General features: G+C 41.3%; 1 protein-coding gene across 10 annotated transcripts in view; it reads left to right on the forward strand.

The window, feature by feature from the left end:
* The window catches only part of LOC139749504 (cytosolic Fe-S cluster assembly factor NUBP2 homolog), a 102,268-nt gene that overhangs the window by 26,110 nt on the left and 49,646 nt on the right, over nucleotides 1-26,512 (forward strand). For all 10 annotated transcript variants that reach the window (XM_071663436.1, XM_071663443.1, XM_071663435.1 and 7 more), the window contains 2 exons: nucleotides 6,221-6,313; nucleotides 22,807-22,966. In XM_071663436.1, coding sequence (XP_071519537.1) covers nucleotides 6,221-6,313; nucleotides 22,807-22,966 — 253 coding nt within the window. The remainder of the gene's footprint in view (nucleotides 1-6,220; nucleotides 6,314-22,806; nucleotides 22,967-26,512) is intronic.

Consider the following 26,512-nt stretch of genomic DNA (forward strand, 5'->3'; position numbering starts at 1 on the left):
TCATAAATAACCCAAATGTGATAGCAGATCCTTACTCATTCCAGGCTTTCCTTCACTCAGTTAGTCACTGCTACTAAGGATAGAAACATGTTTAAGTTTAGCATATACAGAAAACCCACCAATGTTTGTTCATATATTCATTAATACTCAGCTCAACATGACAGTTGAATTATCATCATTCCAGTTGATGTTCCTTAGGGCATTATGCACATGTAGTCTGGAATTTATTGATGATGAGTTTGAGAAGATATATTCTGTTGGGTCCAAGTTAAAGTATGCTAGATCTTTTATTGATAAATCCCTTAAGTTTGCAAAGATACCTTGATACCAAAAACCTTTTAGTTCTCCCTTTTAGTGATAATTTTGAATTACTTCCCAAGTTGCTTGAATCCTTTTCTTTATCAAAAGCTCATCAGAAAATTCTACGTGCTATGTTTACAGAATACATTTTGAAACTGTAATATGTTTTATGTTGGGCGGACTGGTAAGGATCTTATGTTAGACTTCAGCAACATGAATATAGTATAAGAACAGGGAAAGAATCAAATGCTTTGTTTAATCAGGAAACAGCATTGCCACCCCCTGCATCAGTGAGGTGGTGCCAGGAAATCAGACAAACAAAGCCAGATTGGTTCACACTTAGTCTCTAACTGTCATGTGTAATGCACAGAAACCACAACGTTCCATCCACATCCAGGCCCCACAGACTTTCCATGGTTTACCCCAGATGTTTCACATTCCCTGGTTCAGTCCTTGACAGTAAGTTGACCCTGGTATATCACATTGTTCCAGTTCAGTCTATTCCTTGCACGCCTCTCTCCCTCCTGCATGGTCAGGCACTGATGGCTCAAAATGTTTTTCAATCCTTCCTTCCACCCCCAATATGGTCTCCTGCTTCTCCTTGTTCCCTAAGATGTTAATGTGCTGAAAGGGGCAGCTAGTGGGATGCCTGATTGCTGTCTTATGGACGCGAAGGTGAAGATTTGTAGAGGTTTTCTAAAAAGAAGAGAGAATGATGTGGAGAAGAGAGTGGTGAGAGTAAGTGAGCTTGGAAAGGAGACTTGTGTGAGGAAGTACTAGGAGAGATTGAGTGTAGAATGGCAAGAGGTGAGAGCAAATGATGTGAGGGGAGTGGATGAGGAATGGAATGTGTTTGGGGAAGCAATGATAGTATGTGCAAATGATGCATGTGGCATGAGAAAGGTGGGATGAAGAAGTAAAGTTGTTAGTGAAATAGTAAAGAGAGGCATTTGGACAATACTTGCAAGTAAGGAGTGCAAATTACTGAGAGATGTATAAAAGAAAGTGGCAGGAGGTCAAAATGAAGGTGCAAGGGTTAAAAAGGGGGCAAATGAGAGTTGGGATTAGAGATTATCATTAAACTTTAGGGAGAATAAAAAGATGTTTTGGTAGGAGGTAAATTACATGCGAAAGACGAGAACAAATGGGAATGTCGGTGAAGGGGGTAAGGTAGGAAGTGATAACAGGTAGTAATGAAGTGAGGAGATGGAGCGAGTATTTTAAAGGTTTGTTGAATGTGTTTGATGATAGAGTGGCAGATGTAGGGTGTTTTGGTCAGGGTGGTGTGCCAAGTGAGAGGGTCAGGGAAAATGGCTTGGTTGAGAGAGAAGAGGTGATGGAAGCCTTGCATAAGATGAATTTTATCAAGGCGGTGGGTTTGGATGGTATTGCAGTTGAATTGATTAAGAAAGGGGGTGACTTGAGTTGTTGATTGGTTGGTACGGATATTCAGTGTATGTATGGATCATGGCAAAGTGCCTGAGGATTGGGTGAATGCATGTATGGTGCCATTGTACAAAGGCAGAGGGAATGAAGGTGAGTGTTCAAACTAGAGAGGCATAAGGTTTTTGAGTATTCCTGGAAAGTTGTACAGGAGGGTATTGATTGAGAGGGTGAAGGTGTGTACAGAGCATCAGACTGGGGAGGAGCAGTTTGGTTTCAGCAGTTGTAGAGGATGTGTGGATCAGGTGTTTGCTTTGAAGAATGAATGTGAGAAATACATAGAAAGACAGATGGATTTGTATGTAGCATTTATGGATCTGGAAAAGGCATATGATATGATTGATAGAGATGCTCTGTGGAAGGTCTTAAGAGTATGTGGTGTGGGAGGTAAGCTGCTAGATGCAGTGTAAAGTTTTTGTCAAGGATGTAAGGCATGTGTACATGTAGGGAGAGAGGAAAGTGATTGGTTCCCAGTAAATACTGTTCTGTGGCAGGGGGTGTGTGATGTCTCCATAGTTGTTTAATTTGTTTATGGATTGGGTGATTAGGAAGGTAAATTCAAAAGTTTTGGAGAGAGGAGCAAGAATGCTGTCTGTTGGGGATGAGAGGGGTCTGGGAAGTGAGTCAAATGTTGTTCACCGATGATACAACTCTGGTGGCTGATTCAAATGAGAAACTTGGTAAGTTTATGACTGAGTTTGGAAAAGTGTGTAAAAGGAGAAAGCTGAAAGTAAATGTGAATAAGAGCAAGGTTATTAGGTTCAGCAGGGTTCAGGGACAAGTTAGTTGAGATGTAAGTTTGAATGGAGAAAAATTGGAGGAAGTGAATGCTTTAGATATCAGGGAGTGGACTTAGCAGCAGAAGTGAATCAAAGGGTGGGCGAAGGGGCAAAGATTCTTGGAGAGATGAAGAATGTGTGGAAAGAGAGAACATTATCTTGGAGAGCAAAAATGGGTATGTTTGAAGGAAAAGTAATTCCAGCAATATTATATGGTTGCAAGGCATGGACTATACATACGGTTTTATGGAGGAGGGTGAATGTGTTGGAAATGAAATGTTTGAGGATAATATGTGGTGTGAGGTGGTTTGATCGAGTAAATAATGAAAGGGGTAAGAGAGATGTATGGAAAAAAGTGTGTGGCTGAGAGAGCAGGAGAGGATGTGTTGAATGGTTTGGAAATATGGAGAGAATGAATGAGGAAAGATTGACAAAGACGATATATTTGTCAGAGGTGGAGGGAATAAGAAGTGGGAGACCAAACTGGAGTTGGAAGGATGAAGTGAAAGAGATTTTGAGTGATCGTGGCCTGAATATACAGGAATTAGGGTATGAGGCGTGCAAGGAATAGAGTGAATTGGAATAATTTGGTGTACCAGAACTGATGTACTGTCAGTGGACTGAACTGGGGCATATGAAACATCTTGGGTAAACCTTGGAAAGGTCTATGGGGCCTGGATGTGGATAGGGAACTTTGGTTTTGATGCATTACATATGACAGTTAAAGACTGTGTCAATGAATGTGGCCTTCTTTGTCTGTTTTCTTGGCACTGCATGTATGAAGCAGGGGTAGCAGTGCCATTTTCTGTAGGGGTGGGGTTGTGATAGGAATATGTATGAATATGTACATGACTGTATGCATATGTATATATATGTGCAAATGTTGATGTGTATATGTATGTATATGTGCATTTATGGGCATTTATGTATATATACGTGTATATGAGTGGATGGGCCATTCTTTGTCTGTTTCTTGGTGCCTCCTTGCTGATGCTTGGAAACAGTGCTGTTCCCTGTGAGACAGGATGGCACCAGGAGTGGAGGCAGGCGGGTGTGAATGTGTATATGTGTATGTGTGTGTGTTGATATGTGTATGTATATGTATGTATATGTGTGTGTATGGGCGTTTATGGATATATATGTGTATATGAGTGGATGGGCCATTCTTTCTTCGCCTGTTTCCTGGTGCTACCTCACTGACATGGGAAACGGCGATCAAGTATGATGAATAGATGAATAAATGACTTATGTTATATTATATATTATACTTTGACACTGTCTTCCTCGTTAGCGAGATAGCGCAAGGAAACAGGCAAAAGAATAGCCCAACCCACCCACGTACACATAGATATACATAAATGCCCACACACGCACATATACATACCTATACATTTCAAAGTATACATACATATACATACACAGACATATACATATATACACATGTACATATACATACTTCATCCATTCCTGCCGCCACCCCACCACACATGAAATGATACCCCCCTCCCCCTACGTGCGTGAGGTAGTGCCAGGAAACGACAACAAAGGCCACATTCGTTCACACTCAATCTCTAGCTGTCATGTGTAATGCACCGAAACCATAGCTCCCTTTCCACATCCCAGCCCCACAAAACTTTCACTGTTTACCCCAGGCACTTCACATGCCCTGGTTCAATCCACTGACAGCATGTTGACCCTGGTATACCATATCGTTCCAATTCACTCTATTCCTTGCATGCCTTTCACCCTCCTGCATGTTCAGGCCCTGATTGCTCAAAATCTTTTTCACTCCATCCTTCCACCTCCAATTTGGTCTCCCACTTCTCCTCGTTCCCTCCACCTCTGACACATATATCCTCTTTGTCAGTCTTTCCTCACTCATTCTCTGCATGTGACCAAACCGTTTCAACACACCCTCTTCTGCTTTCTCAACCACACTCTTTTTATTACCACACATCTCTCTTACCCTTTCATTACTCAATCAAACCACCTCACACCACATATTGTCCTCGAACATTTCTTTTCCAACACATCCACCTGTCCTTCGAACAATCCTATGTATAGCCCATGCCTCGCAATATAACATTGTTGGAACCACTATTCCTTCAAACATACCCATTTTTGCTTTCTGGCATAATGTTCTTGCCTTCCACACATTTTTCAACGCTCTCAGATCCTTAGCCCCCTCCCCCACCCTGTGACTCACTTCCGCTTCTATGGTTCCAAAGGTTGCCAAATCTACTCCCCGATATCTAAAACACTTCACTTCCTCCAGTTTTTCTCCATTCAAACTTACCTCCCAATTGACTTGTCCCTCAACCCTACTCTACCTAATACCCTTGCTCTTCACATTTACTCTCAGCTTTCTTCTTGTACACACTTTACCAATTCAGTCACCTCAGCTTCTGCAGTTTCTCAACCGAATCAGCCACCAGTGCTGTATCATCAGCGAACAGCAACTGACTCACTTCCCAAGCTCTCTCATCCACAACAGACTGCATACTTGCCCCTCTCTCTAAAACTCTTGCATTCACCTCCCTAACATTTCCATTAATAAACAAATTAAACAACCATGGAGACATCACGCACCCCTGCCGCAAACTGACATTCACTGAGAACCCCTCTCTTCCTACTTGTATATATGCCGTACATCCTTGATAAAAACATTTCACTGCTTCTAACTACTTGCCTCCCATATCATATATTCTTAATACCTCCCACAGAGCATTTCTATGAACTCTATCATATGCCTTCTCCAGGTCCATAAATGCTACATACAAATCCATTTGCTTTTCTAAGTATTTCTCACATACATTCTTCAAAGCAAACAACTGATCCACACATCCTCTACCACTTCTGAAAGTTAAGAGTAAATGTGAATAAGAGCAAGGTTATTAGGTTCAGTAGGGTTGAGGGACACTTAAATTGGGAGGTGAGTTTGAATGGAGAAAAATTGGAGGAAGTGGTGTTTTAGATATCTGGGAGTAGATTTGGAAGCGGATGGAACCATGGAAGCAGAAGTGAGTCACCTCATCAGTTGCAAACAGTTCATGAAGTTTTCAATCCTCACAGCAACAAATAGCTCTGTACATCCTATTACTGCCATGCCAGAGTATACACTGGACAGAATGTTAAAGAGAAAGTGGGTGTTGCCTTGTGGTGAAGGGGGATTATGTTGGAGTGGTTGGCCTAGTTTGCAAGATGCATGTTCAGATATTCTTCTTACATTATTATGACTTGATAATTTTTTTGAAATGATTTGGTTGATAATAGGATGTGCTTTGAAGTTACCTGGCGACAAATTAAAGTTAATACTATCTACAATTAAGACAATGACGTTAAGGGTAGCATAATCCCATGAGGAGAACAGGGTGACTGTTGTTAAGGTCTACAGGGTGATTGTTTTCTTGCCAGGGTATAGCAAGAGCATTTCTGTGGTCACCTCTACATACTGAACGACTGTGTCAATAGCATCTCTCAGTTTCTGTAGATAAGATTAGTAGCAAGTTTTCTACAGGGAATTACATATCCTTGTCCTGCCAGTCAGTAATATTGAGAGTGAAGGCTACAATTTTGTGAATTTATTCCTCACAGAAACTGCATGTCCATTGGTATTTGATTGACCTGTGTAGATAGGAACTGATTTATAGATAATACATTATCTTTGAGATTTAGTATTCATGCATTTTTTATTTCAGTTAGCAAACCTGACCCAGATCAGCAGATGATAGACACAAGATTAAAAGCCATTAAACACAGAATTTTAGTACTTTCTGGAAAAGGAGGCGTGGGTATGTATCATTGAAAAGTCTGCATATCTGTCAACTCTCCTTATGAGTACTTGGATATTTGTTCATATTCTTGTAGAACAAAGGAAAATAAGTCATGCCTTAAACCTCATAAATTCATACGCTCATTATTTTTCATACTAGTTTGCCATTTCTTGCTTTAGTGAGGTAGTGCCACCCACTGTGACAACTCAGTAGTGCCAGGAAACATATGAAGAAAGGCCAAATGAGCTTACATCCTTTCTTTAGCTGTCATGTGTAATGTACTGAAACCACAGCTCCCTCTATACATATACGTATATATAGTTTTCGTACTTGATCGCTGTTTCATGCATTAGTGAGGTAGTGCCAGGAAACAGATAAAGAAAGACACATCCATTCATATGTGCATATATATACATATACATACACATACATTTATGAAATAATGGCCCAACCCACCCACATACACACACATGTATATACATAATTGCCCACACACGTACATATACGTACCTATACATTTCAATGTGTACATACATGTACATACACAGACATATACATATACACACGTACATATTCATACTTGCTGCCTTCATCCATTCCTGTCGCCACACCACCACACATGAAATGTCACCCCCTCCCCTCACGTGCATGCGAGTTAGTGCTAGGAAAAGACAACAAAGGCCACATTCGTTCACACTCAGTCTCTAGCTGTCATGTATAATGCACTGAAACCACAGCTCCCTTTCCACATCCAGGCTCCGTAAAACTTTCTATGGTTTACCTCAGACGCTTCACATGCCCTGGTTCAATTCATCGACAGCACATTGACCCCGGTATACCACATTGTTCCAATTCACTCTATTCCTTGCATGCCTTTAGCCCTTCTGTATGTTCAGGCCCCAATCGCTCAAAATCTTTTTCACTCCATGATTCCACCTCCAATTTTGTCTCCCACTTCTCCTTTTTCCCTCCACCTCTGACACATATATCCTCTTTGTCAATCTTTCCTCACTCATTCTCTCCATGTGACCAAACCATTTCAATACACCTTCTTGTGCTTTCTCACCCAAACACTTTTTTTTTTTATTACCACACATCTCTCTTACCCTTTCATCACTTACTCGATCAAACCTTCTCACACCACCTATTGTCCTCAAACATTTCATTTCCAATACATCGACCCTCCTCTGCACAACCCTATCTGTATACCCCGTGCCTCACAACCATATAATGTTGGAACCACTATCCTTCAAACATACCCATTTTTGCTCTCGGAGATAACGTTCTTGCCTTCCACACATTCTTCAACACTCCCAGAACCTTCACCCCCTCCCCCACTCTGTGACTCACTTCCTCTTCCATGGTTCCATCCGCTACTAAATCCATTCCCAGATATCTAAAACACTTCACTTCCTCCACTTTTCTGCTTTCAAACTTACCTCCCAATTAACTTGTCCCTCAGCTTTACTAAACCTAATAACCTTGCTCTTTTTCACATTCACTCTTAGCTTTCTTCCTTCACACACTTTACCAAACTCAGACACTAACTTCTGCAGTTTCTCACCTGAATCAGCCACCGGTGTTGTATCATCAGCAAACAACAACTGTTTCACTTCTCAAGCCCACTCATCCACAACATGCTGCATACTTGCCCCTCTCTCCAGAACTCTTGCATTCACCTCCCTAACAACCCCATCCATAAACAAATTAAACCACCATGGAGACATCACACACCCCTGCCGCAAACCTACATTCACTGGGAAACAATCACTTTCCTCTCTTCCTACTCGTACACATACCTTACATCCTTTATAAAAACTTTTCACTACTTCTAGCAACTTACCTCCCACACCATATACTCTTAATACCTTCCAAAAGGCATCTTTATCAACTCTATCATATGCCTTCTCCAGATCCATAAATGCTACATACAAATCCATCTGTTCTAAGTATTTCTCATGTACATTCTTCAAAGGAAATACCTGATCCACACATCCTCTACCACTTCTGAAACCACACTGCACTTCCCCAATCTGATGCTCTGTACATGCCTTCACCATTTTAATCAAGACCCTCCCATATAATTTCCCAGGAATACTCAACAAACTTGTACCTCTGTAATTTGAGCATTCACCTTTATCCCCTTTGCCTTTGTACAGTGGCACTATGCATGCATTCCACCAATCCTTAGGGACTTCACCATGATTCATACATACATTGAGTATCCTTACCAACTAGTCAACAACACAGTCACCCCTTTTTTAATAAGTTCCACTGCGATACCATCCAAACCCGCCGCCTTGCCGGCTTTCATCTACCGCATAGCTTTCATTACCACTTCTCTTTTTCCCAAACCATTCTCCCTGCCCCTCTCACTTCGCACACCACGTCAACCAAAGCACCCTATTTCTGCCACTTATCATCAAACACTCAATAAATCTTCAAAATACTCGCTCCATCTCCTTCTCACTTCACCACTACTTGTTATTACCTCCCAATTAGCTCCCTTCACCGATGTTCCCATTTGTTCTCTTGTCTTATGCTCTGTATTTACCTCCTTCCAAAACATCTTTTTTTTTTTTTTATATACTTTGTCGCTGTCTCCCGCGTTTGCGAGGTAGCGCAAGGAAACAGACGAAAGAAATGGCCCAACCCCCCCATACACATGTATATACATACGTCCACACACGCAAATATACATACCTACACAGCTTTCCATGGTTTACCCCAGACGCTTCACATGCCTTGATTCAATCCACTGACAGCACGTCAACCCCGGTATACCACATCTTTTTATCTTCCCTAAAACTTAATGATATTCTCTCACCCTAACTCTCATTTGCCCTCTTTTTCACCTCTTGCACCTTTCTCTTGACCTCTTGCCTCTTTCTTTTATACATCTCCCAGTCATTCGCTCGACTTCCCTGCAAAAATCATCTGAACGCCTATCTCTTCTCTTTCACTAACAATCTTACTTCTTCATCCCACCATTCACTACCCTTTCTAATCTGTCCACCTCCTACCATTCTCATGCCACAGCCATCTTTTGTGCAAACCATCACTGCCTCCTTGAATACATCCCATTCCTCCCCCACTCCCCTTATGTCATTTGCTCTCATCTTCTTCCATTCTGCACTCAATCTCTTCTGGTACTTCCTTACACAAGTCTCCTTTCCAAGCTCACTTACTCTCACCACTCTCTTCACCCCAACATTCTTTCTCTTTTTCTGAAAACCTCTACAAATCTTCACCTTCGTCTCCACAAGATAATTATCAGACATCCCTCCAGTTACCCCTCTCAGCTCATTAACTTCCAAAAGTCTCTTTCACGCACCTGTCAATTAGCCCTTAATCCACTAATGCTCTCCGGCCATCTCTCTTACTTACATACATATACTTATGTATATCTTTTTAAACCAGGTATTCCCAATCACCAGTCATTTTTCAACACACAAATCTACAAGCTTTTCACCATTTCCATTTACAACTTTGAACACCCCATGTACACCAATTAGGCCCTCATCTGCCACATTACTCACCTTTGCATTCAAATCACCCTTCACTATAACCTGGTCTCGTGCATCAAAGCTGCTAACACACTCACTCAGCTGCTCCCAAAACACTTGCCTCATGATTATTATTATTGTTATTATTATCATTATTATTATTATTATTATTATTATTATTATTGTTATACTTAGTCGCTGTCTCCTGCGTTAGCGAGGTAGTGCAAAGAAACAGATGAAAGAATGGCTCAACCCACCCACATACACACATATATATATATATATACATAAATGTCCACACACTCACATATACATACCTATACATTTCAACATTCTCATTTGGTAAACAGAGAAGAGGTAGTAAAAGCATTGCAGAAGATGAAAGCTGGCAAGGCAGTGGGTTTGAATGGTGGAGAAGAGGTAGTGAAAGCTTTGCAGAAGATGAAAGTCGGCAAGGCAGCAGATTTGGATGGTATTACAGTGGAATTTATTAAAAAGGGGGTGACTGTACCTAATAACCTTACTCTTATTCACATTCACTCTCAACTTTCTTCTTTCACACACTTTACCAAACTCAGTCACCGGCTTCTGCAGTTTCTCACCCAAATCATCCACCAGTGCTGTATCATCAGCGAACAACAACTGACTCACTTCCCAAGCTCTCTCATCCACAACAGACTGCATACTTGCCCCTCTCTCCAAAACTCTTGCATTCACCTCCCTAATAACCCCATCCATAAACAAACTAAACAACCATGGAGACATCATGCACCCCTGCCGCAAACTAACATTCACTGAGAACCAATCACTTTCCTCTCTTCCTACTCGTACACATGCATTACATACTCAATAAAAACATTTCACTGCTTCTAACAACTTGCCTCCCACACCATATATTCTTAATACCTTCTACAGAGCATCTCTATCAACTCTATCATATGCCTTCTCCAGATCCATAAATGCTACATACAAATCCATTTGCTTTTCTAAGTATTTTTCACATACATTCTTCAAAGCAAACTCCTGATCCACACATCCTCTACCACTTCTGAAACCACACTGCTCTTCCCCAATCTGATGCTCTGTACATGCCTTGACCCTCTCAGTCAATACCCTTCCTTATAATTTCCCAGGAATACTCAACAAACTTACATCTCTGTAATTTGAACACTCACCTTTTTCCCTTTTGCCTCTGTATAATGGCACTATGCTTGCATTCCACCAATCCTCATGCACTTCACCATGAACCATGCATACATTGAATATCCTTACCAACCAGTCAACAATACAGTCACCCCCTATTTTTAATAAGTTCCACTGTAATACCATCCAAATCCGCTGCCTTGCCGACTTTCATCTTCTGCAAAGCTTTCACAACCTCTTCTCTGTTTACCAAACCATTCTTCCTGACTTTCTCACTTTGCACACCACCTCGACCAAAACACCCTATATCTGCCATTCTGTCATCAAACACATTCAACAAACCTTCAAAATACTCACTCCATCTCCTTCTCACTTCACCACTGCTGTTATTACCTCCCCATTAGCCCTCTTCACTGATGTTCCCATTTGTTCTCTTGTCTTATGCGCTTAATTTACCTCCTTCCAAAACTCCTTTTCATTCTCCCTAAAATTTAATGATACTCTCACCCCAACTCTCATTTGCCCTCTTTTTCACCTCTTGCACCTTTCTCTTGACCTCCTGCCTCTTTCTTTTATACATCTCCCAATCATTCACACTGCTTCTCTGCAAAAATCGTCCAAATGCCTCTCTGTTCTCTTTCACTAACAATCTTATTTCTTCCTCCCACCATTTGCTGCCATTTCTAATATGCCCTCCTCCTACCTTTCTCATGCCACAAGCATCTTTTGCACCAGCCATCACTGCTTTCCTAGATACCTCCCATTCCTCCCTTACTCTCCTTAAGTCATTTGCTGTCACCTTTTTCCATTCTGCCCTCAGTCTTTCTTGGTATTTCCTCACACAAGTCTCCTTTCCAAGCTCATTTACCCTCACCACTCTCTTCACCCCAACATTCTCTCTTCTTTTCTGAAAACTTCTACAAATCTTCACTTTTGCCTCCACAAGATAATGATCAGACAATGATCAAACATCCCTCTAGTTGCCCCTCTCAGCACATTAACATCCAAAAGTCTCTCTTACATGAACCTATCAATTAACATGTAATCCAATAATGTTTTCTGGCCATCTCTCCTACTTACATACTTATACTTATGTATGTCTCCCTTTTTAAACCAGATATTCCTAGAAGCAGTGAAAAGTTTTTATCGAGGATGTAAGGCATGTGTACGTGTAGGAAGAGAGGAAAGTGATTGGTTCTCAGTGAATGTAGGTTTGCGGCAGGGGTGTGTGATGTCTCCATGGCGGCTTAATTTGTTTATGAATGGGGTTGTTAGGGAGGTGAATGGAAGAGTTCTGGAAAGAGGGGCAAGTGTGCAGTCTGTTGTGGATGAGAGAGCTTGGGAAGTGAGTCAGTTGTTGTTCGCTGATGATATAGCATTGGTGGCTGATTCATGTGAGAAACTGCAGAAGCTGGTGACTGAGTTTGGTAAAGTGTGTGAAAGAAGAAAGCTGAGAGTAAATGGGAATAAGAGCAAGGTTATTAGGTACAGTAGGGTTGAGGGACAAGCCAGTTGGGAGGTAAGTTTGAAAGGAGAAAAACTGGAGGAAGTGAAGTGTTTTATATATCTGGGAGTGGATTTGGCAGCGGATGGAACCATGGAAGCGGAAGTGAATCATAGGGTGTGGGAGGGGGGCAAAAGTTCTGGGAGCATTGAAGAATGTGTGGAAGTTGAGAACATTATCTCAGAAAGCAAAAATGGGTATGTTTGAAGGAATAGTGGTTCCAACAATGTTATATGGTTGTGAGGCATGGGCTATAGATAGAGTTGTGCGGAGGAGGGTGGATGTGCTGGAAATGAGATGTTAGAGGACAATATGTGGTGTGAGATGGTTTGATCGAGTAAGTAATATAATTTTGCCCCCTTCCCCATCCTGTGACTCACTTCCGCTTCCATGGTTCCATCCGCTGCCAAATCCACTCCCAGATATCTAAAACAATTCACTTCCTCCAGGTTTTCTCCACTCAAACACCTCCCAATTTACTTGTCCCTCAACCCTACCGAATCTAATAACCTTACTCTTATTCACATTTTCTCTCTGCTTTCTTCTTTCACACACTTTACCAAACTCAGTCACCAACTTCTGCAGTTTCTCACCCGAATCAGCCACCAGCGCTATATCATTAGCGAAGAACAACTGATTCATTTCCCAAGCCCTCTCATCCCTAACAGACTGCACACTTGTTTCTCTCTCCAAAACTCTTGCATTCACCTCCCTAATAACCCCATCCATAAATAAATTAAATAACCAACCATGGAGACATCATGCACTCCTGCCGCAAACTGATGTTCAGTAGGAACCAGTCACTTTCCTCTCTTCCTACTCATACAGATGCCTTACATCCTCGATAAAAACTTTTCACTGCTTCTAACAACTTACCTCCCACACCATATACTCTTAATACCTTCCACAAAGCATCTCTATCGTATGCCTTCTCCAGATCCATAAATGCTAAATACAAATCCATCTGTTTTTCTAAGTATTTCTCACATACATTCTTCAAAGCAAACACCTGATTCACACATCCTCTACCACTTCTGAAACCACACTGCTCTTCCCCAATCTGATGCTATGTACATGCCTTCACCCTGTCGATCATGCCCTCTCTAATTTCCTAAGAATACTCAACAAACTTATACCTTTGTAATTTGAACACTCATCTTTATCCCCTTTGCCTTTGTACAATGGCACTATGCATGTATTCCGCCAGTCTTCAGCCACTTCACCATGAACCATACATATATTGAATGTCCTCACCGACCAGTCAGCAACACAGTCACCCCATTTTTCGATAAATTCCACTGCAATACCATCCAAACCCGCTGCCTTCTTGGTTTTCATCTTCTGCAAAGCTTTCACTTCCTCTTCTCTGTTTGCCAAATCATTCTCCCTGACCCTCTCACCTCGCACACCACCTCGACCAAAACACCTTATATCTGCCACTCTTATCAAATACATCCAACAAACCTTCAAAATACTCACTCCATCTCCCTCTCACTTTACCACTACTTGTTATTACCTCCCCATTTGCCCCCTTCGCCAATGTTCCCATTTGTTCTCTTGTCTTATGCACTTTATTTACCTCCTTCCAAAATATCTTTTTATTCTCCCTAATATTTGATGATGCTTTCTCACCCCAACTCTCATTTGCCCTCTTTTTCACCTCTTGCACCTTTCTCTTGATCTCCTGCCTCTTTCTTTTATACATCTCCCAGTCATTTGCACTATTTCCCTGCAAAAATTCTGCAAATGCCTCTCTCTCTTCTCTTTCACTAACAATCTTGCTGCTTCATTCCACCACTCACTACCCTTTCTAATCTGCCCACCTCCCACCTTTCTCATGCCACAGGCATCTTTTATACAAGCCGTCACTGCTTCCCTAAATACATCCCATTTCTCCTCCACTCCCCTTACATCATTTTCTTTAACCTTTTTTCATTTTGCATTCAATCTCTCCAGGTACTTCCCCACACAAGTCTTCTTCCCAAGCTTGCTTACTCTCACCACTCTCTCCCCCCATCTTTCTCTCTTCTTTTCTGAAAAACCTCTACATATCTTCACCTTCACCTCCACAAGATAATGATTAGACATCCCTGCAGTTGCCCTTCTCAGCACATTAACATCGAAAAGTCTCCCTTTCACGTGCCTGTCAGTTAACACTTAATCCAATAACGCTGTCTGGCCATCTCTCCTACTTACATACATATACTTATATATATAGCTCTCTTTTTAAAACAGGTATTCCCAATCACCAGTCCTTTTTAGCACACAAATCCACAAGCTCCTCACCATTTCCATTTACAACACTGAACACCCCATGTGCACCAATTATACCCTCAGCTGCCACATTACTCACCTTTGCATTCAAATCACCCATCACTATAACTCAGTATCGTGCATCAAAGCTGCTAACGCACTCACTCAGCTGCTCCCAAAACACCTCCCTCTCATGATCTCTCTTCTCATAACCAGGTGCATAGACACCCATCTCTCTGCATCCACTTTCAGTTTTACCAATATCAATCCAGTTTACTTTCTTACACTCCGTGACTTACTTCCTCTACTCCTGCTTCAGGAATAGTGCTACTCCTTCCTTTGCTCTTTCCCTCTCACCAACCCCTGACTTTACTCCCATACTCATACATACATACACACACAGATGCTTCCCAACTTATGACCTATGCACCTGACGACTATCTTTACATACTACTGGAAAAAATATGAATAGAAAAATATACTTAAATATAAAATTACGGTTGGTTGTGAGTCTGCCAGTGCTGATTGCTGCATGTGTATGATAGTGATTGCCATTCAGGAAGCGCGTTATTCAAGTGAACCTAACAAATTTCCTTTCTGGATTAAACCATTGTGGTATTAAACTGCGAAGAAGATGACAAGGAAGAGGAAAAACCAATTGCACAATCTACAGTTGTCCCATTTGATGGTCTCCATAATTTTAAGGGACAAAAAAATTCATGAAGCAGTGAAAGGTTCGGCAAGTATGAAGTCTGTGATAGTAACAAAGCAACAACATGAGCCCATCCACGAAATGGAAAAGTTGCTGATGCTGTGGCTTGAAGATCAAATTAGAAAATGTCTCCCACTAAGATTATTAACAGTTCAGGTGAAGGTTAGAAGTCTTTTCGAGACTTTGGAGGAGTGAGCGGGAGAGGATTACGTTGAGAACTTCACAGGGAGTCATGGTTTAGTAGATTTAAAAGAAGATGTATCCTGCACAATGTTTGAGTCACAGGTAAAGCAGCAACTGCTAACAGCTTTTTGCATATGATAGTGAATGTCAGATGACCCTAGCATTGTGTACATCACATCACATCTCTCAGTTCTCACAATCAGTTACCATTCAGTAAGCGCACATTCCCCGTCACATTGATAGACCTCATAAGAAGTAGAGGAAGGCACTCAGTTTGGAATTGAAAATGAAGGTAATCACCCAGTATGAAGGAAGAAAAAAGTTAATGCGATTGTATGTGATCTACAGTTGCCCCATTTGACAGTCTTCACAACTTTAAAGGGCAAATGAAAATATGTGAAGCAGTGAAAGGTTCGGCATGTGTGAAGCCTGCTATAATACCAAAGGAGTTACAAGGGCCCATGCATGAAATGAAAAAGTTGTGGATGCAAGATCAAATTAAAAAAAAGTTTACCACTAAGCTTACTTACAATTCAGGCAAAGGTAGAAGTCTTTTTGAGACTTTGAAGGAGCGAGCAGGGGAGGATTACTTCGACAGGTTCAAAGCAAGTCATGGTCGGTTCAATAGATTTAAAAGAAGATATACCCTGCACAACGTACGAGTCACAGGTGAAGCAGCAAGTGCTGACAAAGTTCAGTGAAAGTTTGGTTGAATCAATCCATGAACTAAAGATTCTTGAATAGAAAGTAAAGAAATTACAGAATCTTATGATAAACAAGATAATCATGACAAAAATTAAGTAGGATAAAAGAATGCTGAACATTTATATGAATTCTACATGCCATGCTGACATACGTCTATTTTGAGATCCGACTGGTTGATTAGAATGGAACTTGGATGTATGTTGGGCAGCATCTGTACATATGTACATCTACGTTTTCATGTCTGCTCACCTTCATCCATTCCAGCCACCACCCTGCCCCCACAAGAAACAGCATAGCCACCTTGTGTCAGCAAGGTAGCATTAGGAAACAGATAAAGAAAGGCCACATCTGCTCACATCCATGTGTAAGCTGTCACGTGAAATGCACCAAAACCACAGCTCCCTATCCACATCCAGGCCCCACAGACCTTTCCATGGTTTATCCTGGATGTTTCACATACCCTGGTTCGGTCCATTGACGGCACGTTGACTCCAAGTATAGCACATAATTCCTATTCACTCTATTCCATGCATGCCTTTCACCCTCCTGCAAGTTCAGGCACAGATCATTCAAACTCTTTTTCACCCCATCTTTCCATCTTCAATTTAGTCTCCTGGTTTGCCATGTTTCATCTATTTCTGACACGTATATCCTCTTTCTCAACCTTTCATCACACATTATATCCTTAAGTCCAAACCATTTCAACACACTCTCAAACCATTTCAACACACACTCTTCTGCTATCTCATCCACACTCTTTTTATTATGACACACCTCTCTTACCCTTTCATTACTTACTTGAACAAACCACCTCACACCACATATTGTCCTCAAACATATCAATTCCAACGCATCCACCCTTCTCTGTGCAACCCAGTCTGTAGCCCATGCCTCACAACCAGATGATGTGTTGGAACTTTAATTCCTTTACACATGTCCATATACATAAGTATACTTATGTAAGTAGGAGAGATGGCCAGAGAGCGTTATTGGATTACGTGTTAATTGACAGGCGTGCGAAAGAGAGACTTTTGGATGTCAATGTGCTGAGAGGTGCAACTGGAGGGATGTCTGATCATTATCTTGTGGAGGCTAAGGTGAAGATTAGTATGGGTTTTCAGAAAAGAAGAGTGAATGTTGGGGTGAAGAAGGTGGTGAGAGTAAGTGAGCTTGGGAAGGAGACCTGTGTGAAGAAGTATCAGGAGAGACTGTGTACAGAATTGAAAAAGGTGAGAACAATGGAAGTAAGGGGAGTGGGGGAGGAATGGGATGTATTTAGGGAATCAGTGATGGATTGCGCAAAAGATGCTTGTGGCATGAGAAGAGTGGGAGGTGGGCTGTTTAGAAAGGGTAGTGAGTGGTGGGATGAAGAAGTAAGAGTATTAGTGAAAGAGAAGAGAGAGGCATTTGGACGATTTTTGTAGGGAAAAAATGCAATTGAGTGGGAGAAGTATAAAAGAAAGAGACAGGAGGTCAAGAGAAAGGTGCAAGAGGTGAAAAAAAGGGCAAATGAGAGTTGGGGTGAGAGACTATCAGTAAATTTTAGGGAGAATAAAAAGATGTTCTGGAAGGAGGTAAATAGGGTGCGTAAGACAAGGGAGCAAATGGGAACTTCAGTGAAGGGCGTAAATGGGGAGGTGATAACAAGTAGTGGTGATGTGAGAAGGAGATGGAATGAGTATTTTGAAGGTTTGTTGAATGTGTCTGATGACAGAGTGGCAGATATAGGGTGTTTGGGTCGAGGTGGTGTGCAAAGTGAGAGGGTTAGGGAAAATGATTTGGTAAACAGAGAAGAGGTAGTAAAAGCTTTGCGGAAGATGAAAGCCGGCAAGGCAGCAGGTTTGGATGGTATTGCAGTGGAATTTATTAAAAAAGGGGGTGACTGTATTGTTGACTGGTTGGTAAGGTTATTTAATGTATGTATGACTCATGGTGAGGTGCCTGAGGATTGGCGGAATGCGTGCATAGTGCCATTGTACAAAGGCAAAGGGGATAAGAGTGAGTGCTCAAATTACAGAGGTATAAGTTTGTTGAGTATTCCTGGTAAATTATATGGGAGGGTATTGATTGAGAGGGTGAAGGCATGTACAGAGCATCAGATTGGGGAAGAGCAGTGTGGTTTCAGAAGTGGTAGAGGATGTGTGGATCAGGTGTTTGCTTTGAAGAATGTATGTGAGAAATACTTAGAAAAGCAAATGGATTTGTATGTAGCATTTATGGATCTGGAGAAGGCATATGATAGAGTTGATAGAGATGCTTTGTGGAAGGTATTAAGAATATATGGTGTGGGAGGCAAGTTGTTAGAAGCAGTGAAAAGTTTTTATCGAGGATGTAAGGCATGTGTACGTGTAGGAAGAGAGGAAAGTGATTGGTTCTCAGTGAATGTAGGTTTGCGGCAGGGGTGTGTGATGTCTCCATGGTTGTTTAATTTGTTTATGGATGGGGTTGTTAGGGAGGTAAATGCAAGAGTCTTGGAAAGAGGGGCAAGTATGAAGTCTGTTGGGGATGAGAGAGCTTGGGAAGTGAGTCAGTTGTTGTTCGCTGATGATACAGCGCTGGTGGCGGATTCATGTGAGAAACTGCAGAAGCTGGTGACTGAGTTTGGTAAAGTGTGTGGAAGAAGAAAGTTAAGAGTAAATGTGAATAAGAGCAAGGTTATTAGGTACAGTAGGGTTGAGGGTCAAGTCAATTGGGAGGTGAGTTTGAATGGAGAAAAACTGGAGGAAGTGAAGTGTTTTAGATATCTGGGAGTGGATCTGTCAGCGGATGGAACCATGGAAGCGGAAGTGGATCATAGGGTGGGGGAGGGGGCGAAAATTTTGGGAGCCTTGAAAAATGTGTGGAGGTCGAGAACATTATCCCGGAAAGCAAAAATGGGTATGTTTGAGGGAATAGTGGTTCCAACAATGTTATATGGTTGCGAGGCGTGGGCTATGGATAGAGTTGTGCGCAGGAGGATGGATGTGCTGGAAATGAGATGTTTGAGGACAATGTGTGGTGTGAGGTGGTTTGATCGAGTAAGTAACGTAAGGGTACGAGAGATGTGTGGAAATAAAAAGAGCGTGGTTGAGAGAGCAGAAGAGGGTGTTTTGAAATGGTTTGGGCACATGGAGAGAATGAGTGAGGAAAGATTGACCAAGAGGATATATGTGTCGGAGGTGGAGGGAACGAGGAGAAGAGGGAGACCAAATTGGAGGTGGAAAGATGGAGTGAAAAGGATTTTGTGTGATCGGGGCCTGAACATGCAGGAGGGTGAAAGGAGGGCAAGGAATAGAGTGAATTGGAGCGATGTGGTATACAGGGGTTGACATGCTGTCAGTGGATTGAATCAAGGCATGTGAAGCGTCCGGGGTAAACCAAGGAAAGCTGTGTAGGTATGTATATTTGCGTGTGTGGACGTGTGTATGTACATGTGTATGGGGGGGTTGGGCCATTTCTTTCGTCTGTTTCCTTGCGCTACCTCGCAAACGCGGGAGACAGCGACAAAGTATGAAAAAAAAAAAAAAAAAATGTCCATTTTTGCTCTTTGAGATAATGTTTTCTCTTTCCACACATTCTTCTTCACTCCCAGAACCTTTGCCCTCTCCCACACCCTTTGCCCCCTCCCACACCCTTTGATTCACTTCCACTTCCATTTGCTGCCAAGCCCACTTTCATATATTTAAAACACTTCACATCTTCCAATTTTTCTCCATTCAGACTTACCTCCCAACTTACTTGTCCCTTAACACAGCTTAATGTTTTAACCTTGTTTTTATTCACATTTCCTCGTAACTTTCTCCTTTCACAATGTCTTCCAGACCCCTTCAGCACAACGTCGTGTGCTTTCTCAACCACACTCTTTTAATTTCTACACATCTCTCTCACCCATTCATTATTTTCTTGATCAAACTACCTCATACCACATATTGTCTTCATGTGTTTCATTTCTAATACAGTCTTCCCCCTCCACACAATGCTATCTATGTCCCATGCCTCACAGCCATATAATATTGTTGGAATTACTTTTCCTTTAAATATACCCATTTTTGCCTTCTGAGATAACAGTCTCTCTTTCCACACAGTCTTCAGCACTCTCAGAATCTTTGCCCCCTCCCCAACCCTATGACTCATTTCCACTTCCATGGTTCCATTCACTGCCAAGTCCACTCCTAGACATTTAAGCACTTCACTTCCTCCAATTTTTCTCCATTCAAACTTACATCCCAACTAACTTGTTCCTCAACCCTACAGAACCTAATAACCTGCTTTTATTGTCATTTACTCTCAACTTTTTGCTTTCACACACTCTTCCAAACTCAGTCACCAACTTGTGCAGTTTCTCAATTGAATCAGCTACCAGTGCTGTATCATAAGTAAACAACAACTGACTCACTTCCCAGGCCCTCTCATCCTCCACAGACTGCATGTTCGCCTTTCTCTCCAAGATTCTTGCATTTACCTCCCTAACCACCCAATCTGTAAACAAATTAAAGAACCATGGTGACATCATACACCCCTGCTGCAGACCAGGCTTCATTTGGAACCATTCACTCTCCTCTCTTCCTACTTGTTCACAAGCCTTACACTCGATAAAAACTTCTCATGGCTTCTAGCAGCGTACCTCCCACCATATATTCTTAAGACCTTTCACAAAGCACCTCTGTCATCCCTATCATATACTTTCTCCAGATCCATAAATGCTACAAACAAATCCATGGGTTCTGCTACATATTTCTCCCACACATTATTCAAAGCAAGTATCTGATCCACACATCCTCTATCACTTCTGAAACCACACTGCTCCTCCCCAATCTCCTGCTCTGTACATGCCTTCACTCTCCCAGTCAATACCCTCCCATACAACTTTCCAGGTATACTCAACAAACTTATAAGTCTTTAGTTTGAACACTCTCCTTTATCCCCTTTGCCTTTGTACAGTGGTACTATGCATGCATTCTGCCATTCCTTGGGCACTTTACTGTGATCCTTACACATATTGAACGAATACCCTAGCCAAACAATCAACAACACAGTTACCCCCGTTCTGCATTTCATCTCACACAAGGCTTTCACCACCTCCTCTCTGTTCACCAAACCACTCCCTATGACTCACTTTGCATACCACCCTGACCAAACACCCTACATCTACTTTTCTGTATCATCAAACTCATCTAACACTCCTTCAAAATACTCACTCCATCTTCCTCTCACTTTACCACTCCCTCTTATCACTTCCTCTTTTTTCTCTTTCACCAATGTTCCCAATCGCTCTTTTATCATTCGCATATTATTTACCTCCTTCCAAAACATCTTTTTATTTACCTTAAAATTTTATGATACTCTCACCCCTACTCTTATTTGTCCTCTTTTTAACCCTGAACTTTCCTCTTGACCTGCTACTTTCTCTTTTACAGGCCCTCATATACATATGGTGGCTGGAAATATTCCCTTTCTGTATTTCTTTGAAAAAAATAGGAATAGAGAGAAAAGCCAAATGTAAATTTTTTGTTCTCTAAGGCTCACTCATCTATTGTGGATACTACCATGCTTATATGGACAATAGTGATAGCTATGAAAATAGAAAAAGAAAAGATATGTACTTCACACTTGTTCTCTGTTATCAATGTTAGGAACAGACAAAGAAGAAGCCTCATTTGCTCACATCCATATTCTAGCTATCATGTGTACTGCACCAAAACCACAGTCTCCTATCCACAGCCAGGCTTTGTAGACCTTTCTGTTGTTTCCCCTGATTGTTTCATATGCCCTAATTCAGTTCATTGATAGCACATCACCCTCTTTATATTACATTGTTCCAATTCGCTCTATTCTGTGCACATCTAAAACTCTCATGTTTGTTCAGGTCCAAGTCGCTCATAATCATCTTCATGCCATTCTTCCATAACCAATTTGGTCTCCCACTTCTCCTCTCCCCTCCACTTCTGACACTCGTATCCTCTTTGTCAACCTCTTCTTACTCATTCTCTCTATATGTCCAAACCATTTCAGCTCTCAGTCATACTCTTCATATTTGCAATCCTTTCTCTTACCCTAATGTTACTTACTTTATCAAGCCTCTTCTCACCACATATTGTTCTGAGACATTTGATTTCCATCACATGCACTCCACCATACTATCTTATCTATAACCCATGCCTTGCATCCACACAACATTATTGGAACTACTATGTTTTCAGACATACCTATTTTCACCTGCAATGCCCTCTTCTCACACATTCATCAGTGCTCCTAGAACCTTTTCCCCTTTGGCATTATTGGGCTCTGTCTGTAAGTGGTTATAATACAAAAGAAATCTTTCATCAAGGTTGTATCATTATTAGTGGGTGAAAAGAAGTACAATTTCTTCAAGTGATATCATTTCAAAGAAGTCTCTCATTTCTCTGCTGCTAAGTCTTGCACAGCCTTGAAGCTGAAGGAACCTCATTAAAGGGGTCCTATGATTATATAAGTATAATTACAAATGAGTAAATGACTGTGATTGTTTTTCTTCTTTCTTGTGCAGGCAAGTCAAGCATAGCGGCAATACTTTCCCAGATGTTAGCAGGTGATGGTAAACGTGTTGGGCTTCTGGATGTAGATATCTGTGGTCCAAGTATTCCCTTACTACTTGGAGTGGTTAATAAACCTATATTAGATTCACAATGGGGATGGAAACCAGTAATGTAAGTTATTAACTGTTCAGAGAAAATAGTAAGATATCTTTTGTAGTTTGTGCATTTTCTCTTTAACCAGCAATTGCAGTTATGTAGGAAAAACAAAAATCAAAATTTTTTTGGTTAACAAGAGTTTTTTTTGTTTTGATTTATTCAGCTTGTAATTTATGGATGAAAGTATATTGATTGTACTAGCTGTTTATTGCATGTAATTCAAACTTCTCTATCCAAAAACTTTACTTCGTGACTAAGGATAGATTGAGTAGCATATCTACTCAATGTATCTCCTGTATGTCACAAGAGGCACCTAACAGAGGTGGAAATGAGGGACTGGAAACCCTCCTTTGTATTAACAGTTTCCAAAGCAGGAACAGAAGAAAGAACCAAACAAGGATTTCTCCTTGAAGGCTCAGGCTAGGTGTCTCACTGTGCTTGGATGTAAGCACATTGAAGAGGGAAAGTTAGGTGCTATGTTTGATGAGGGGAACCTGGATCTTCTGGCTTTGACTGAAATTAAGTGGCTTGAATGGTTTAGGAATGTTCAGGGGCTAAAGCCTGGGGTTAGAATTAGAGCAAGAACAAAGAAGAGGATGGCATTTGTGATGAAAGAGGAGCTGTGGGACTGTCTTTAGGAGTGTATGGAAGTGAGATAAAGATTGATGTGAGAATGAAATTAGATTACAAAAGGGGAGTGATTGTTATAGCTTATGCACCTGGTAGAGAGACATGAATAAGATGGGAATTTTTTTTTTGTAGGAGTTGAGTAAGTGCTTTGACAGTTTTGATGTAAGGAACCTAATCTTGGACTCTGGTGTTCTGATTGCAAGAGTGGATGATGTGGCAGTTGAAGGTATAATTGGGGTCATTCAGTGCCTGGTGTAAATGAAAATGGGAAAGAACATTAAAGAGGATGAGTTACTGGGAATACTTAGTTTAAAAAGAAAAGTGCACACATGAGTTTACATGGGTGAGTGGTAGTAGAGGGTCAGTGAACATTTATTTGGGTGAGTGGTAGTAGGGGGTCAGTGAACATTATTGGATTAGGAGCTAATTAACAAAGGAGAGGTGGTTGGGTTTGAATGTGTTGAGAGGAATGTCTGATAATAACTTTGTAGAGACATGCAATAATTGCAACGATTTGATAAAAACAGAACCAGTACTACCTGCCTAAGTATTTGAAGGGTTAGTGATAGCTACATAGTGAGCTAGCACTTCATTGGTTGTCAAGTTGCACTCCTCTGACCCAGGTAGCTCTTTTTTTCTTTCTGCCTCACTCACATGTGAACTACTGGCTTTCTGTCCATAAACATACAGTCTCTCTTTGTTATACATAACACTTTACAACACTTAACTCATACTGCTTATTCTTTGTAACTCAGTTTTCCTGTGGTGAGCCTTTTGGCAAAATGATTGGAGGAATAATAAAAGAAGTAGTAGGAAGGAACATTTAGATAGGAGCATTAGTTAGGAACGTTAGGTAGAAGTAATAGGTAGGAGCATTTGGAAGGAGCATAGGTAGTAGTAATAGGTAGGAACATTCAGAAGGAGCATTAGTTTGAAGTAATCAGTGGGAACATTAGGTAGAAGCCTCTTTAAACACTGTGCTAGAGTTGCCCTCTGCCACTGGCCTGTTAAGGGTGAGGCACTAAAAGCTAGAAAGCAGCATTGGAGTTATCTAGTTATGGAGACTATCGCTGTGGCCATCCCCTTGAGGGGAGTCCCAGTTGGGAACAGGCATCAGAGATATAGATAGATAGAAAAATGTATTAAGGAAGTGGTGAAAATGAACGATCTTGGAGAAAATGCGTGTCCAGAGACACCATGAAATATTGAGTGAAGAGTGGCTTATTCCTAAGTTAGAGTATATGAGGTCAGGGAAGTAGTAGAGGTTGACCTTAAAGGGTTTTGAGGTGAAACCATTGTGAATGACTGTTGAATAGCAGCTGGCTATGAAGCACCTTTCATTATTGTTGTGGAGGTGAAGGATGGTGTCAGTTATCTTTATTGTGTATTTATTTTTTCTAGTTACCCCTGGGATAATTTCTATGAAAGAGTCCTGATGTTACTCATAACCTTTCCAAACACTCCTGCAGCAAGGCTGCGCTTCTTCTAGTAGCAAGGAGTTACAGACTTCTTTGGGGTGCTCATCCACCTCGAATGCTTAGATAAGGGTGTCTGAATGCGTGTGAATACAACCAAAATGAGAAGAGAGGAGAGATAGGTATTATGGTTTAGGAAACCTGAATGTTCTGGCTCTGAGTGAAACAAAGCGAGGGTAAAGGGGAAGAATGGTTTGAAAAATTCTTGGGCGTAAATTTAGGTGTTGATGAGAGGACAAGAGCTAAGGAAGGAGTAGCGCTATTGTAAAAGCATGAACTGTGGGAGTGAGTGATAGAGTGTAAGAAAGTAAATTTTAGATTGATTTGGGTAAAACTGAAAGTGGATGGAGCGATGGGTGATTATGGGCACTTATGCTCTGGGTCATGAGAAGAAAGATCATGAGAGGCATGTGTTTTGGGAGCAGCTGAGTGAGTGTGTCAGCAGCTTTGGGGCATGAGACAGGGTATTAGTGATGGGTGATTTAAATGCAAAGGTTAGTAATGTGGCAGTTGAGGGTATAATTGGTGAACATGACTTATTCAGTGATGTTAAAAGAAATGGTGAAGAGCTTATGGATTTGTGTGCTGAAAAAAATGGGTGATTAGGAATACCTGGTTGGAAAAGAGAGATATACATAAGTGTATGTATTTGAGTGGGAGAGGTGGTCAAAGGGCAGTATTAGATTATGTGTTAATTGATAGACATGTAAAAGAGAAACTTTAGAATGTTAGAGTGCTGAGAGGGGCAGCTGGTGGGATGTCTGATCTCTGTCTTGTGGAGGTGAAGTTGAAGATTTGTAGAGGTTTTCAAAAAAGAAAAGAGAATGTCAGGGAGAAGAGAGTGGTGAGAGTAAGTGAGCTTGGAAGGGAGACTTGTGTGAAGAAGTACCAAGAGAGATTAAATGCAGGATGGCAAAAAGTGAGAGCAAATGACGTGAGCAGAGTGGGTGAGGAGTGGGATGTATTTAGGGAAGCAGTGATGGCATGTGCAAAAGATGCCTGTTACATGAGAAAGGTGGGAGGTGGGCAGATTAGAAAGGGTAGTGAGTAGTGGGATGAAGTAAAGTTGTTAGTGAAAAAGAAAAGAAGCGATGATACTTACAAGGAAGTGGTGCAGAAGACTGGGAGATGTATAAAAGAATGCAAAAGGGGGTCAAAAGGAAGGTGCAAGTGTTGAAAATGGGGGCAAATTAGTGTTGGGGTGAGTGTGTTAATAGACTTTAGGGAGAATAAAAAGATGTTTTGGAAGGATATAAATAACAAGCATAAAACAAGAGAACAAATGGGAACATCGATGAATGGGGCAAGAGGGGAAGTGATTACAGGTAGTGATGAAGTGAGAAGATGGAGTGAGTATTTTGAAGGTTTGTTGAATGTGTTCGATGATAGATTGGCAGATGTAGGGAGTTTTGGTTGGGATGGTGTGCAAAGTGAGAGAGTCAAGGAGAATGGTTTG

This window comes from Panulirus ornatus, chromosome 7 (assembly GCF_036320965.1).
Source record: "Panulirus ornatus isolate Po-2019 chromosome 7, ASM3632096v1, whole genome shotgun sequence".
NCBI lineage: Eukaryota > Metazoa > Arthropoda > Malacostraca > Decapoda > Palinuridae > Panulirus > Panulirus ornatus.